Source organism: Hyperolius riggenbachi, chromosome 8 (assembly GCF_040937935.1).
Source record: "Hyperolius riggenbachi isolate aHypRig1 chromosome 8, aHypRig1.pri, whole genome shotgun sequence".
NCBI classification, from domain to species: Eukaryota; Metazoa; Chordata; class Amphibia; order Anura; family Hyperoliidae; genus Hyperolius; species Hyperolius riggenbachi.
The window spans coordinates 294,831,711-294,847,236 of NC_090653.1; the positions used below are offsets into that span (position 1 = coordinate 294,831,711).

The 15,526-nt window shown below is 53.8% G+C and overlaps 1 protein-coding gene across 1 annotated transcript in view; it reads right to left on the reverse strand.

The window, feature by feature from the left end:
- Nucleotides 1-15,526, reverse strand: part of LOC137527509 (collagen alpha-1(XI) chain-like) — a 197,329-nt gene that overhangs the window by 146,337 nt on the left and 35,466 nt on the right. The window contains exons 7-10 of the mRNA XM_068248027.1: nt 14,321-14,374; nt 12,229-12,273; nt 10,318-10,371; nt 10,176-10,220 (exon numbers count right to left, since the gene is read on the reverse strand). Of these exons, the coding sequence (XP_068104128.1) occupies nt 10,176-10,220; nt 10,318-10,371; nt 12,229-12,273; nt 14,321-14,374 (198 nt within the window). The remainder of the gene's footprint in view (nt 1-10,175; nt 10,221-10,317; nt 10,372-12,228; nt 12,274-14,320; nt 14,375-15,526) is intronic.

Consider the following 15,526-nt stretch of genomic DNA (forward strand, 5'->3'; position numbering starts at 1 on the left):
AGGAGAAATGAGTATTGGGCAGGGGCATAGCAATAGGGGTTGCAGAGGTTGAGACCGCATCGGGGCCCTTGGGCCAGAGGTGCCACAAAGGGCCCTCCCTCAACTGCAATATTAGCTCTCTATTGGTCCGGTGCTCATAATAATGACTTCTATAGATACTTTGAATAGTGGTAATCATTAACAAACTGTTCCCCATCCCCTTCTTGCACCTCTGACACTGTAGATGCCATTGGCAGGTTTTGGTGCGCCTTATCAGTTGTTATGTGTAAAGTGTTTGGGGGGCCCCAATGTAAAACTTGCATCAGGGCCCACACCTCTTTAGCTACGCCACTGGTATTGGGTTACATAGTACCCTTTACCATTTCCAACAAAGGGTTAAAATAAATAAAGACACAACAAAAAGTCCTTGGTTTTTCTTATTAACCAGGAATATTACCTTCTGTGGTAAAGTTCCTACCCCAATATCCTCTGGTTAACTTGATTGAAGATCTCCGCTGCACATCTGCCGCCACACACGCCGCTCGCCGCCGCAGCTCTAGCTATACTAAGTAGTGAGCCCTGGAGGGAAATTTAAAGAGCTCCATCCCTCCTGCGGGGCTCCCGCCCTCCTCCCCGCCCACCGCACCGCCCACCGCACCTATCACCTCCACCCACGCCGGCACCCCGGAGCACCCATAGGTTCCCTACCCCTGGAGTAAAGGCAAGCATATGTCTAGCGATGTATGAGCAGATTCAACCAAGAGACAAATCTCTCTCTAATCGAATCTGATAAGAGAGAGATCTGTCAGCTTCCCATACACTGCAGGCCAATTCCCGATAAATTTCAGCATCATCATAAAATCTCTCAGTAATTGGCCTTGTGCGCTGCATCCGCCACTCTGACGCTGTGTCCTCCAATGTAATTGTCCCCCCCAGTGCCTCTTGCATGTAATACATTACCTTTACCCCCTCTGCTTGTCCCCGCAGGCTCCGGGCGCAATCCACTCGCCATACACTCGCGCCACGTGGTTGCCTAATAACGTGGCCACGTGTATGACGTCATACGTGCGCCCCTTACTAGGAAACCACGTGGGGCGAGCGTGTATGCACAGCGGTATGCACCCGGAGCCGGCGGGGAAAAGCGGAGGGGGCAAAAAATGTAATGTATACATTGCACATGGGCACCGTGGGGGACATTCATCATTAGGGGGACAGTGCCGGGAGTTTCGTTGCATTCGTCGATTGTTGCAAAATTGAATGCCGTTCCAGCCATGCTCCCGATTGGGCAAGTCGGCTCAATATCTTGCAGCATGTGCAATTGACTATGCAACCAATTTCGGGGCCTGTGTTTGGCAACACCGATTTTGATCCAATTTGATTATAATAATCAAATCGGATGGTGGATCGGCGCCAAGTCACCTGATGTACGGCCACCTTAATGGGGTGAAGTTGGTGAGACTAGTAACTCTAGTGTAGAGATCTTACCAGTGGTGGGTGTAAAGGTGTCCACTAATCATGCAATCATGCCATCGGTTTTATCAGATCCACAGTATGAAGTAGAAGGGTAAATGGAGTGAATAGACTTTGATTGGATACTTTAGGCAGTCCCACATATTACCAAAGGCGTATCTAGAGGGGTGCAGCCATGGCTGACGCCATGGGCGCCACACCTGCTCCTGGGCTGTGCCTCTATGCTTGCTCCTGGGCTGTGCCTCTATGCCTGCTCCTGGGCTGTGCCTCTATGCCTGCTCCTGGGCTGTGCCTCTATGCCTGCTCCTGGGCTGTGCCTCTATGCCTGCTCCTGGGCTGTGCCTTTATGTCTGCTCCTGGGCTGTGCCTCTCTGCCTGCTCCTGGGCTGTGCCAATATGCTTGCTCCTGGGCTGTGCCTCTATGCCTGCTCCTGGGCTGTGCCTCTATGCCTGCTCCTGGGCTGTGCCTCTATGCCTGCTCCTGGGCTGTGCCTCTATGCCTGCTCCTGGGCTGTGCCTCTATGCCTGCTCCTGCGCCTCTATGCCTGCTCCTGGGCTGTGCCTCTATGCCTGCTCCTGGGTTGTGCCTCTATGCCTGCTCCTGGGCTGTGCCTCTATGCCAGCTCCTGGGCTGTGCCTCTATGCCTGCTCCTGCGCCTCTATGCCTGCTCCTGGGCTGTGCCTCTATGCCTGCTCCTGGGCTGTGCCTCTATGCCTGCTCCTGGGCTGTGCCTCTATGCCAGCTCCTGGGCTGTGCCTCTATGCCTGCTCCTGGGCTGTGCCTCTATGCCTGCTCCTGGGCTGTGCCTCTATGCCTGCTCCTGGGCTGTGCCTCTATGCCTGCTCCTGCGCCTCTATGCCTGCTCCTGGGCTGTGCCTCTATGCCTGCTCCTGGGCTGTGCCTCTATGCCTGCTCCTGGGCTGTGCCTCTATGCCTGCTCCTGGGCTGTGCCTCTATGCCTGCTCCTGGGCTGTGCCTCTATGCCTGCTCCTGGGCTGTGCCTCTATGCCTGCTCCTGGGCTGTGCCTCTATGCCTGCTCCTGGGCTGTGCCTCTATGCCTGCTCCTGGGCTGTGCCTCTATGCCTGCTCCTGGGCTGTGCCTCTATGCCTGCTCCTGGGCTGTGCCTCTATGCCTGCTCCTGCGCCTCTATGCCTGCTCCTGGGCTGTGCCTCTATGCCTGCTCCTGGGTTGTGCCTCTATGCCTGCTCCTGGGCTGTGCCTCTATGCCAGCTTCTGGGCTGTGCCTCTATGCCTGTTCCTGGGCTGTGCCTCTATGCCTGCTCCTGGGCTGTGCCTCTATGGCTGCTCCTGGGCTGTGCCTCTATGCCTGCTCCTGGGCTGTGCCTCTATGCCAGCTCCTGGGCTGTGCCTCTATGCCAGCTCCTGGGCTGTGCCTCTATGCCTGCTCCTGGGCTGTGCCTCTATGCCTGCTCCTGGGCTGTGCCTCTATGCCTGCTCCTGGGCTGTGCCTCTATGCCTGCTCCTGGGCTGTGCGTCTAAGCCTGCTCCTGGGCTGTGCCTCTACGCCTGCTCCTGGGCTGTGCCTCTACGCCTGCTCCTGTGCCTCTACGCCTGCTCCTGGGCTGTGCCTCTACGCCTGCTCCTGGGCTGTGCCTCTACGCCTGCTCCTGGGCTGTGCCTCTACGCCTGCTCCTGGGCTGTGCCTCTACGCCTGCTCCTGGGCTGTGCCTCTACGCCTGCTCCTGGGCTGTGCCTCTACGCCTGCTCCTGGGCTGTGCCTCTACGCCTGCTCCTGGGCTGTGCCTCTACGCCTGCTCCTGGGCTGTGCCTCTACGCCTTCTCCTGGGCTGTGCCTCTACGCCTTCTCCTGGGCTGTGCCTCTACGCCTGCTCCTGGGCTGTGCCTCTACGCCTGCTCCTGGGCTGTGCCTCTATGCCTGCTCCTGGGCTGTGCCTCATGCCTGCTCCTGGGCTGTGCCTCTACGCCTGCTCCTGGGCTGTGCCTCTACGCCTGCTCCTGGGCTGTGCCTCTACGCCTGCTCCTGGGCTGTGCCTCTATGCCTGCTCTTGCGCTGTGCCTCTATGCCTGCTCCTGGGCTGTGCCTCTATGCCTGCTCCTGGGCTGTGCCTCTATGCCAGCTCCTGGGCTGTGCCTCTACGCCTGCTCCTGGGCTGTGCCTCTACGCCTGCTCCTGGGCTGTGCCTCTACGCCTGCTCCTGGGCTGTGCCTCTACGCCTGCTCCTGGGCTGTGCCTCTACGCCTGCTCCTGGGCTGTGCCTCTACGCCTGCTCCTGGGCTGTGCCTCTACGCCTGCTCCTGGGCTGTGCCTCTACGCCTGCTCCTGGGCTGTGCCTCTACGCCTGCTCCTGGGCTGTGCCTCTACGCCTGCTCCTGGGCTGTGCCTCTACGCCTGCTCCTGCGCTGTGCCTCTACGCCTGCTCCTGGGCTGTGCCTCTACGCCTGCTCCTGGGCTGTGCCTCTACGCCTGCTCCTGGGCTGTGCCTCTACGCCTGCTCCTGGGCTGTGCCTCTACGCCTGCTCCTGGGCTGTGCCTCTAGGCCTGCTCCTGGGCTGTGCCTCTAGGCCTGCTCCTGGGCTGTGCCTCTAGGCCTGCTCCTGGGCTGTGCCTCTCTGCCTGCTCCTGGGCTGTGCCAATATGCTTGCTCCTGGGCTGTGCCTCTATGCCTGCTCCTGGGCTGTGCCTCTATGCCTGCTCCTGGGCTGTGCCTCTATGCCTGCTCCTGGGCTGTGCCTCTATGCCTGCTCCTGGGCTGTGCCTCTAGGCCTGCTCCTGGGCTGTGCCTCTAGGCCTGCTCCTGGGCTGTGCCTCTAGGCCTGCTCCTGGGCTGTGCCTCTAGGCCTGCTCCTGGGCTGTGCCTTTATGTCTGCTCCTGGGCTGTGCCTCTCTGCCTGCTCCTGGGCTGTGCCAATATGCTTGCTCCTGGGCTGTGCCTCTATGCCTGCTCCTGGGCTGTGCCTCTATGCCTGCTCCTGGGCTGTGCCTCTACGCCTGCACCTGGGCTGTGCCTCTACGCCTGCTCCTGGGCTGTGCCTCTACGCCTGCTCCTGGGCTGTGCCTCTACGCCTGCTCCTGGGCTGTGCCTCTACGCCTTCTCCTGGGCTGTGCCTCTACGCCTGCTCCTGGGCTGTGCCTCTATGCCTGCTCCTGGGCTGTGCCTCTATGCCTGCTCCTCTGCTGTGCCTCATGCCTGCTCCTGGGCTGTGCCTCTATGCCTGCTCCTGGGCTGTGCCTCTATGCCTGCTCCTGGGCTGTGCCTCTATGCCTGCTCCTGGGCTGTGCCTCTATGCCTGCTCTTGCGCTGTGCCTCTATGCCTGCTCCTGGGCTGTGCCTCTATGCCAGCTCCTGGGCTGTGCCTCTATGCCTGCTCCTGGGCTGTGCCTCTACGCCTGCTCCTGTGCTGTGCCTCTACGCCTGCTTCTGGGCTGTGCCTCTACGCCTGCTCCTGGGCTGTGCCTCTACGCCTGCTCCTGGGCTGTGCCTCTACGCCTGCTCCTGGGCTGTGCCTCTATGCCTGCTCCTGGGCTGTGCCTCTAAGCCTGCTCCTGGGCTGTGCCTCTACGCCTGCTCCTGGGCTGTGCCTCTACGCCTGCTCCTGGGCTGTGCCTCTACTCCTGCTCCTGGGCTGTGCCTCTACGCCTGCTCCTGGGCTGTGCCTCTACGCCTGCTCCTGGGCTGTGCCTCTACGCCTGCTCCTGGGCTGTGCCTCTATGCCTGCTCCTGGGCTGTGCCTCTATGCCTGCTCCTGGGCTGTGCCTCTATGCCTGCTCCTGGGCTGTGCCTCTATGCCTGCTCCTGGGCTGTGCCTCTATGCCTGCTCCTGGGCTGTGCCTCTATGCCTGCTCCTGGGCTGTGCCTCTATGCCTGCTCCTGGGCTTTGCCTCTATGCCTGCTCCTGGGCTGTGCCTCTATGCCTGCTCCTGGGCTGTGCCTTTATGGCTGCTCCTGGGCTGTGCCTCTATGCCTGCTCCTGGGCTGTGCCTCTATGCCAGCTCCTGGGCTGTGCCTCTATGCCTGCTCCTGGGCTGTGCCTCTATGCCTGCTCCTGGGCTGTGCCTCTATGCCTGCTCCTGGGCTGTGCCTCTATGCCTGCTCCTGGGCTGTGCCTCTATGCCTGCTCCTGGGCTGTGCCTCTATGCCTGCTCCTGGGCTGTGCCTCTAAGCCTGCTCCTGGGCTGTGCCTCTACGCCTGCTCCTGGGCTGTGCCTCTACGCCTGCTCCTGGGCTGTGCCTCTACGCCTGCTCCTGGGCTGTGCCTCTACGCCTGCTCCTGGGCTGTGCCTCTACGCCTGCTCCTGGGCTGTGCCTCTACGCCTGCTCCTGGGCTGTGCCTCTACGCCTGCTCCTGGGCTGTGCCTCTACGCCTGCTCCTGGGCTGTGCCTCTACGCCTGCTCCTGGGCTGTGCCTCTATGCCTGCTCCTGGGCTGTGCCTCTATGCCTGCTCCTGGGCTGTGCCTCTATGCCTGCTCCTGGGCTGTGCCTCTAGGCCTGCACCTGGGCTGTGCCTCTACGCCTGCACCTGGGCTGTGCCTCTACGCCTGCACCTGGGCTGTGCCTCTACGCCTGCTCCTGGGCTGTGCCTCTACGCCTGCTCCTGGGCTGTGCCTCTACGCCTGCTCCTGGGCTGTGCCTCTACGCCTGCTCCTGGGCTGTGCCTCTATGCCTGCTCCTGGGCTGTGCCTCTATGCCTGCTCCTCTGCTGTGCCTCATGCCTGCTCCTGGGCTGTGCCTCTATGCCTGCTCCTGGGCTGTGCCTCTATGCCTGCTCCTGGGCTGTGCCTCTATGCCTGCTCCTGGGCTGTGCCTCTATGCCTGCTCTTGGGCTGTGCCTCTATGCCTGCTCCTGGGCTGTGCCTCTATGCCAGCTCCTGGGCTGTGCCTCTATGCCTGCTCCTGGGCTGTGCCTCTATGCCTGCTCCTGGGCTGTGCCTCTATGCCTGCTCCTGGGCTGTGCCTCTATGCCTGCTCCTGGGCTGTGCCTCTACGCCTGCTCCTGGGCTGTGCCTCTACGCCTGCTCCTGGGCTGTACCTCTACGCCTGCTCCTGGGCTGTGCCTCTACGCCTGCTCCTGGGCTGTGCCTCTACGCCTGCTCCTGGGCTGTGCCTCTACGCCTGCTCCTGGGCTGTGCCTCTACGCCTGCTCCTGGGCTGTGCCTCTACGCCTGCTCCTGGGCTGTGCCTCTACGCCTGCTCCTGGGCTGTGCCTCTACGCCTGCTCCTGGGCTGTGCCTCTACGCCTGCTCCTGGGCTGTGCCTCTACGCCTGCTCCTGGGCTGTGCCTCTACGCCTGCTCCTGGGCTGTGCCTCTACGCCTGCTCCTGGGCTGTGCCTCTACGCCTGCTCCTGGGCTGTGCCTCTACGCCTGCTCCTGGGCTGTGCCTCTACGCCTGCTCCTGGGCTGTGCCTCTACGCCTGCTCCTGGGCTGTGCCTCTACGCCTGCTCCTGGGCTGTGCCTCTACGCCTGCTCCTGGGCTGTGCCTCTACGCCTGCTCCTGGGCTGTGCCTCTACGCCTGCTCCTGGGCTGTGCCTCTACGCCTGCTCCTGGGCTGTGCCTCTACGCCTGCTCCTGGGCTGTGCCTCTACGCCTGCTCCTGGGCTGTGCCTCTACGCCTGCTCCTGGGCTGTGCCTCTATGCCTGCTCCTGCGCTGTGCCTCTATGCCTGCTCCTGGGCTGTGCCTCTATGCCTGCTCCTGGGCTGTGCCTCTATGCCTGCTCCTGGGCTGTGTCTCTATGCCTGCTCCTGCGCCTCTATGCCTGCTCCTGGGCTGTGCCTCTATGCCTGCTCCTGGGCTGTGCCTCTACGCCTGCTCCTGGGCTGTGCCTCTACGCCTGCTCCTGGGCTGTGCCTCTATGCCTGCTCCTGGGCTGTGCCTCTATGCCTGCTCCTGCGCTGTGCCTCTATGCCTGCTCCTGCGCTGTGCCTCTATGCCTGCTCCTGGGCTGTGTCTCTATGCCTGCTCCTGGGCTGTGCCTCTATGCCTGCTCCTGGGCTGTGTCTCTATGCCTGCTCCTGCGCCTCTATGCCTGCTCCTGGGCTGTGCCTCTATGCCTGCTCCTGGGCTGTGCCTCTATGCCTGCTCCTGGGCTGTGTCTCTATGCCTGCTCCTGGGCTGTGCCTCTATGCCTGCTCCTGCGCCTCTATGCCTGCTCCTGGGCTGTGCCTCTATGCCTGCTCCTGGGCTGTGTCTCTATGCCTGCTCCTGGGCTGTGTCTCTATGCCTGCTCCTGGGCTGTGCCTCTATGCCTGCTCCTGGGCTGTGCCTCTATGCTTGCTCCTGGGCTGTGCCTCTATGCCTGCTCCTGGGCTGTGCCTCTATGCCTGCTCCTGGGCTGTGCCTCTATGCTTGCTCCTGGGCTGTGCCTCTATGGCTGCTCCTGGGCTGTGCCTCTCTGCCTGCTCCTGGGCTGTGCCTCTCTGCCTGCTCCTGGGCTGTGCCTCTATGCCTGCTCCTGGGCTGTGCCTCTATGCCTGCTCCTGGGCTGTGCCTCTATGCCTGCTCCTGGGCTGTGCCTCTATGCCAGCTCCTGGGCTGTGCCTCTATGCCTGCTCCTGGGCTGTGCCTCTATGCCAGCTCCTGGGCTGTGCCTCTATGCCTGCTCCTGGGCTGTGCCTCTATGCCTGCTCCTGGGCTGTGCCTCTATGCCTGCTCCTGGGCTGTGCCTCTATGCCTGCTCCTGGGCTGTGCCTCTATGCCTGCTCCTGGGCTGTGCCTCTATGCCTGCTCCTGGGCTGTGCCTCTATGCCTGCTCCTGGGCTGTGCCTCTATGCCTGCTCCTGGGCTGTGCCTCTATGCCTGCTCCTGGGCTGTGCCTCTATGCCTGCTCCTGGGCTGTGCCTCTATGCCTGCTCCTGGGCTGTGCCTCTATGCCTGCTCCTGGGCTGTGCCTCTATGCCTGCTCCTGGGCTGTGCCTCTATGCCTGCTCCTGGGCTGTGCCTCTATGCCTGCTCCTGGGCTGTGCCTCTATGCCTGCTCCTGGGCTGTGCCTCTATGCCTGCTCCTGGGCTGTGCCTCTATGCCTGCTCCTGGGCTGTGCCTCTAAGCCTGCTCCTGGGCTGTGCCTCTATGCCTCAAATCAGATTAATTCTGTTATCTGGGGCTACTTAATTTTATGTAGGGTGTACTTGTCCCGGTGTTAGGAAAGTGGACAGAGAGGGAATAGGAAGACATATTTCCAAAAAAGTAACTATAATATCCCGAGCCCCAAAAAAAAGCAGGCAACCATGATAACACATATTCGTGAGAGTGGAAGGAGGCTCTGACAGAGGAAGGGTGGGGGGGGGGCAATTTCATTGTTTGCCATAGGCTCTATATTACCCAAGTACGCCCCTGCATATTACTAGAGATGGCCGGAACAGTTCGCCGGCGAGCAGTATTCTGCAAACATCGTCTGTTCGCATTCGCAGCGAACACTTGGCGTGTTTGATTCGTCCTCTATACATCAAGGCCTAGCACATCGGTCTCCTGTGTTTTTTTAGTGTGTGAGACACTCCACAGCCCACTGACACCCAGAGCTGTGCATAATGTGATTTCTGCCCTCTAGGGATTAAAACCCAACTTTGCTTCAACTCTGTAATTTTTGGTGAGACTTTTGGCATGGATCCCCCACTGACATCCCCCTCCAGGTGTTATACCCACTGAAACAACTTTTTCATAACTTTTGTGGTCAGAAACAGGAAGTCTTTGTAATGATAAAGACAAAAGAAATACCGAGAGCCCAATATAGTGTAGTATGCAAAACAAAGGGTTGGAAATGAAAAGTATATAATGTATATACTCACAAACGTGGGTTACCTCCTCGGTAACCACTGTACAGGCAGGTGAGGAGATTAGACCTGTCCTCACTCAGGATTAAAAGTCGCTCTCTGTAGATAAGGAAATAAGGGGCAACACCCCTCCACCAGGGGTGGATATTGATAATGTAAGAGTGAACAGAGGCGCCAGCAGGATGAAAGGTTCTAAAAGGCTTAACATACCTCAGGAGGTGGTGGTGGACTCGCCTTCCCGAAGCAGACAAGATACCGTCAGTTTTATGACAACAGGTTTATTAATATACTCCAAAACAAACAGTGCAACGCGTTTCACGGGTATGTTTCCGCTTCCTCAGGCAATAAACAGATAGGAGTACACAGTATAGTCTCAAGGTCACGAATAGCGCCTCTGTCACCTTGAGACTATACTGTGTACTCCTATCTGTTTATTGCCTGAGGAAGCGGGAACATACCCGTGAAACGCGTTGCACTGTTTGTTTTGGAGTATATTAATAAACCTGTTGTCATAAAACTGACGGTATCTTGTCTGCTTCGGGAAGGCGAGTCCACCACCACCTCCTGAGGGATTGTAAGCCTTTTAGAACCTTTTATCCTGCTGACGCCTCTGTTCACTCTTACAGGAAGTCTTTGTAGGTTTTAAAATTCGCCTGCCCATTGAAGTCTATGGCGGTTCGCCAGATTTGCCTGTTCGCGAACATTTTTTGTAAGTTCGCGTTCACCATTCGCAAACAGAAAATTCTATGTTCGTGACATCTCTACATATGATACAGAAGTGGTAAGATTGTACAATGAAGATTGCACCATTAGTGGACACCAAGAGATAAAACTCCAGGAGGAATCGGGGAGGTGGAGAAGGGGTCTGGCCGATTTACCCAATGCTTATCTGAGGATGAGATATGTGTACATATAACCACCACAGGCATCAGTGACATCTTCCCCTTGGAGGAGGGGGGTAAATAAACGTACCGTTTGTCCTTTCGGGCCAGTAGGGCCGTCATCTCCCAGCATGCCCTGCAGCCAATCAGAGCACAGCATGTTAGCATACATCATACAGCAATAATCGCACATGTCTGAGAATTGGGGGGACAATAACTGGAGAAAACATTACCTGAGCTCCTCTGGGTCCAGGGGGGCCGCAAAGTCCTTCCAACCCCGGTGGGCCCTGTGCAAACACATGCCAGCTGCTGGTTAAGCGCAACAACAATTTGGTGCAACAACAATTTTCGGCAGGGAAATACAGTTTGCAGTCTATCCACAAGGTGGCAGCGTTCAGCTATTCAGCCATTGATGAGCGAATGACAGATAGTGACAATAATGGGGGAAGGTTTACTTTGTTGTGTACCCCGTGTGTAAGCCTGTGCTGGAGAAGTTCCCCCGTTATAGGAAAGATTATCTCAAGTGCCCCTTGACAACCATATACAGTACATTACAGTAAAATAAAGTGATGATATAAACAATTGTATCTATCCTCCTACTCCTAAAAATGACTTTTAGATATCCCACAGTTTTATGTTATGTTTAAAAACTTAAAAAAAAGTAGATTTATTGTTTTGTCTCAGCTCAATGACACAGTTTGTTTGGTGTCTCAGCTAAAATATATGAACTATTGTCCTTTTTCACTCTATTCCCTGCCCTTAGAAGCTGTTCTCTTCCAGGAAAGAATGTTATGGCTGTAATTCCTTATAAGTGAGGATTACTATAGTCCAACTGGGTTCTGACTGGAGAGAAACTGTCACTTGCATACCTGAATATTAACTCTTTCAGGCAGATAGAAGAAAAGCAACACAGCATATCTGTGTGCTAGGCACTGTGTATACACATGTCTATCATCATGTCACATGTCACTTATGGTTTTCTTTAATTATTCCACCTTAAAGGACACCCCGAATTGACATGTGACATGATGAGATAGACCTGGGTATGTATAGGGCCTAGCACACAAATACCTAGGCTGTGTTCTTTTTTTTTCTTCCTCTGCCTGAAGGAGTTAAATATCAGGTATGTAAGTGGCTGACTCAGTCCTGACTTTTTTTGAGTTTCAAAAAGTTTCCCGTCTTCAGTCTTCTTCCTGGAAGCGTACGATCACGCTTCCAGGACTTTTTCACTGTGGCCATCACACATCCATTTTTTTAATAAATAAATATTTTTTTTTTACATTTATAATTAGCAGTTTACCTCCCACACCAAAAATTACTCACATACAATTTTTAATACAAAAAGAAAACAAAAATTACAATTAGAAGAAAACAAAAAAACAAATAGTTACCTGAGGGTCTGAACTTTTTAAATATGCATGTCAAATGAGTATATTAATATAATTTTTTAAATTATAGGCTTGTAAATAGTGATGGACGCAAATTGAAAAAATGCACCTTTATTTCCAAATAAAATATTGGCGCCATACATTGTGATAGGGACATAATTTAAATGGTGTAATAAGCGGGACAAATGGGCAAATAAAATACAAGGGTTTTAATTATGGAGGCATGTATTAATTTCAAACTATAATGGCCAAAAACTGAAAAAAAAATATTTTTTTCCATTTCTTTCTTAATATTCCTGTTAAAATGGATTTAGAATAAAATAATTCTTAGCAAAATGTATCACTCAAAGAAAGCGTAATTGCTGGCAGAAAAACAAGATAAAGACCAATTTATTGTGATAAGTAGTGATAAAGTTATTGGAAAATGAATGGGAGGTGAAAGTTGCTCAGATGCAAAAAACAAACCACCCTTCATGCTGAAGTGGTTAAACAATAGACGCTAAGCAGGCTGTCAGACCTCCTGTAAAGTCAGTGTATGAATGCATAATAATAATAATCATCATCATAAGAATATGACTGACTTAGATTTGGCATATGGATATTATTTAGTAGCGTTAGAAAGCGCAGAGACAGAACAACATGGCAGCCTCCATATTCCCATCACTACCCCGATGATCTGATGGCCAATCAGAACAAGCTACAAATCCTCCTGTAATCAGAGGCACACAGTACATCACACAGCGCTCTGCGACTTACCCGCGGGCCCCGATGGCCTCCCACTCCGGCAGGTCCCGCCTCCCCCTGCAAGACATACGGCAAGATTCATCACTGGACAATGCGGTGCTCCTCAACCCCTCACAAAACCCCACACACTCCTCTGCCCACATTTTAGACATTCTCTGTGAGTCCCATGAAGTTATCACAGCGCCCCCCTGACTGCAGCACATTTATCCATTTACCAGCAGCTGTCAGGGAAGCAGCAGAGGCAGAGATAACCATGGATTGTCTGCAGCCCTCGTATGTCAGGGAAAGTCTGGCTGAAACCAGTGGGTGCAGGTCTGAGAAAAAAAAGCATGGAACTGTTTGTGGTGGATAAACTAGAATACAGCCAGGCATCGTCATCTTCAGTATTTAGAGATGTCTCACAATTGCAAACCTCCAGCCTTGAGGTTTTTGTCATTGGAGGTCAGACAGCGGCTAGCAGCAAAGCAGCTCCAGACACAGTCACCACCACTGAGGGGAACTCCGACCTCACCGCTCCAACACGGTGCACAGCCAGGGTGTCCTGACTGATGGGGGACTGATGGAATCAAATCTCAGCTGTGGTGAAACATTCCATCTTTTACCTAAGGAACATTGCAAGGATAAGGATTAAGCACCTCCTACTTCCACTGGATCTACTAACCCTATTTCATGCCTTCATCACATCAAGGCTGGGCGACTGCAATGCCCTCTATGCAGGCCTTCCACACAGAGACCTGCACCGCCTGCAATTAGTACAGAATGCCGCCGCAAGACTAACGAGCCAACCCCAGCATTGCCACATAACACCAATCCTTTGCTCACTAACTGGCTACCAATAAAATGGTGAATTTTCTTCATGCTCAGCCTATTAGCATTCACATCTCTACACGACCTAGACCCCGGATACCTGAAGGATTCATTGCAACTGCATCACCCCCCCCCCCCCCCCCCCCCACAACCTCAGATCAACAGGATGTACCAGTAATAATTTGTCACCCCCAGAATCCAACTCAAAGCAGTATGAGCCAGAGCCTTCTGTCATGCTGCCCCAACCCTTTGGAACACCTTGTCGCACCCAATTAAGACAGCTCCAACCCTGGAGGAAATTAAGTCCTAACTGAAAAGCAGCCCCCTGATTTGTGTGACATTTATAAATGCTTGACTATTTCCTCTGTAACACAGTCCACCTGCAACTAGAATAATTCCAATATGAACTGATCTGAGACATATCTGTGAGGGCTGGCTGACACTCAGATCGTAAAATCCACATCACCCTCACTCAGCGATTGCGATTTTGCAGTACAAAATTTTGGTGATTTTTCAGCGATTTGTGATTCCCGTTCAAGAGAACAAGAATGACATCATCCCGATCGCCCCCAAACAGCTGCGTGCAGTGCAGAGAGGAGGATTCCATAGGGATATTATTATTATTAATATTTAGTATTTATATAGCGCCGACATCTTCCGCAGCACTGTACAGAGTATATTGTCTTGTCATTAACTGTCCCTCGGAGGAGCTCACAATTTAGTCCCTACCATAGACATATGTCTATATCGTGTAGTGTATGTATTGTAGTCTAGGGACAATTTTAGGGGGAAGCCAATTAACTTATCTGTATGTTTTTGGAATGTGGGAGGAAACCGGAGTGCCCGGAGGAAACCCACACAGACATGGGGAGAACATACAAACTCCTTGCAGATATTGACCTGGCTGGGATTCGAACCGGGGACCCAGCGCTGCAAGGCGAGAGCGCTAACCACTACACCACCGCACAGCGCTTTGCTGATTGCCAGCTCCCCAGAAGTGCCCCGGTGTGAACCAGCCCTGAGGTCTACTGTACCGGAGAAAGGCGCTTTATAAATGTTATCTCACTAATATTATGCATGGGAACGTTCGTGTGTATTTGGATGTTTGTTACAGCTAGATATACTGTAAATTTGCCTCACTGATTCTGATGGAAACGAGGACATCTTGTGTCCAAATAGCAAACTGCAGTTATGCCGCCACCACAGAGGCCAATAAATGGTTCTTTATTACAATGCAAACATCTGCCCAGCTTTCTCAGGAAATCTCCTTTTACTCTCCTGTAGGTCAAATACTCACGTGAGAACCGTTAACCCCTTGTGCTCCGGGGTAGCCTGGGTTGCCCTGTTCCCCCTGCGTACAAAACAGACAGTAAATCATGACAAGCTAGAGGAAGTCTACAACTTACAATCAGAATGCAGCTTCAGGCAGTCAGTACTGGCAGAAAGATAAATAAAAAGGCTTGTGATTAGTCTCACAGAAGACATCAGGAGCTATGTGGCCACACCCATCTGTGTTATCTGCCCCGCCCCTAGCTCAGTGGTCTCCTATCAGGCTGTGGTTTTGCCGATGGGGCGGGGTTTATGAATAATGTATGTTTCCCAGTGAACAGGTGAGTGATTTACCTGTTCAATCGGCCATCCTATGCTAGGGTACAATGAGGATTACATTAAAGGACAACTGAAGAGAGAGGTATATGGAGGCTGCCATGTTTATTTCCTGTTACACAATACCAGTTGCCTGGCAGCCCTGCTGATCCTCTGCCTCTAATACTTTCAGCCATAGCCCCTGAACAAGCACGCAGCATATCAGGTGTTTCTGACATTATTGCCAGATCTGACAGATTAGCTTGTTTCTAGTGCTATTTAGACACTTTTTCAGCCAGCAGGGCTGCCAGGCAACCGGTATTGTTTAAAAGGAAATAAACATGGCAGCCTCCATATCCCTCTCACTTCAGTTTATCTATGTTGAATATTTTACCCTTGGTTGTGTTTAAAGTGCGCCTTAAAGAGAACCAGAGATGAAGCACCCTCTTGTATTTTACCTTATAAATCAGTGGGAACATGACAGTAAACACCTAATCTGCCCTTTGTTTCATTGTTCTCTGTGTAATCTGACTGTTATCACCTCTGATAAGAATCCCCGACTGAGAAGTCAGGCTGCTCCGTCTAGCTTTGCTACAGAAAGATTATAGCTAAGTCTGTCTTCTGTGGTGTTATTTCAAGCCCAAGCCTGCCCCCTTGTGGCTTTGCTATAATGACTCAGCAATAATCATTCCCAGCAAAGCCAGATTTAATTGCTCAGTCTGGGATTCTTGTGACTGCTGATAACAGACACTTTTAGCAGTGAGGGTGAAACAGAGAACATGGTAAGTGTTTTCTCTAATGTTCTTACTGATATACATGGTAAAATACACAAGGGTGCTTCCTCTCTGGTTCCCTTTAAGTGATGTAAACAATAATAATAATCATGTGACTATATACTTCAGGAGGGCCCAGCAGCGTA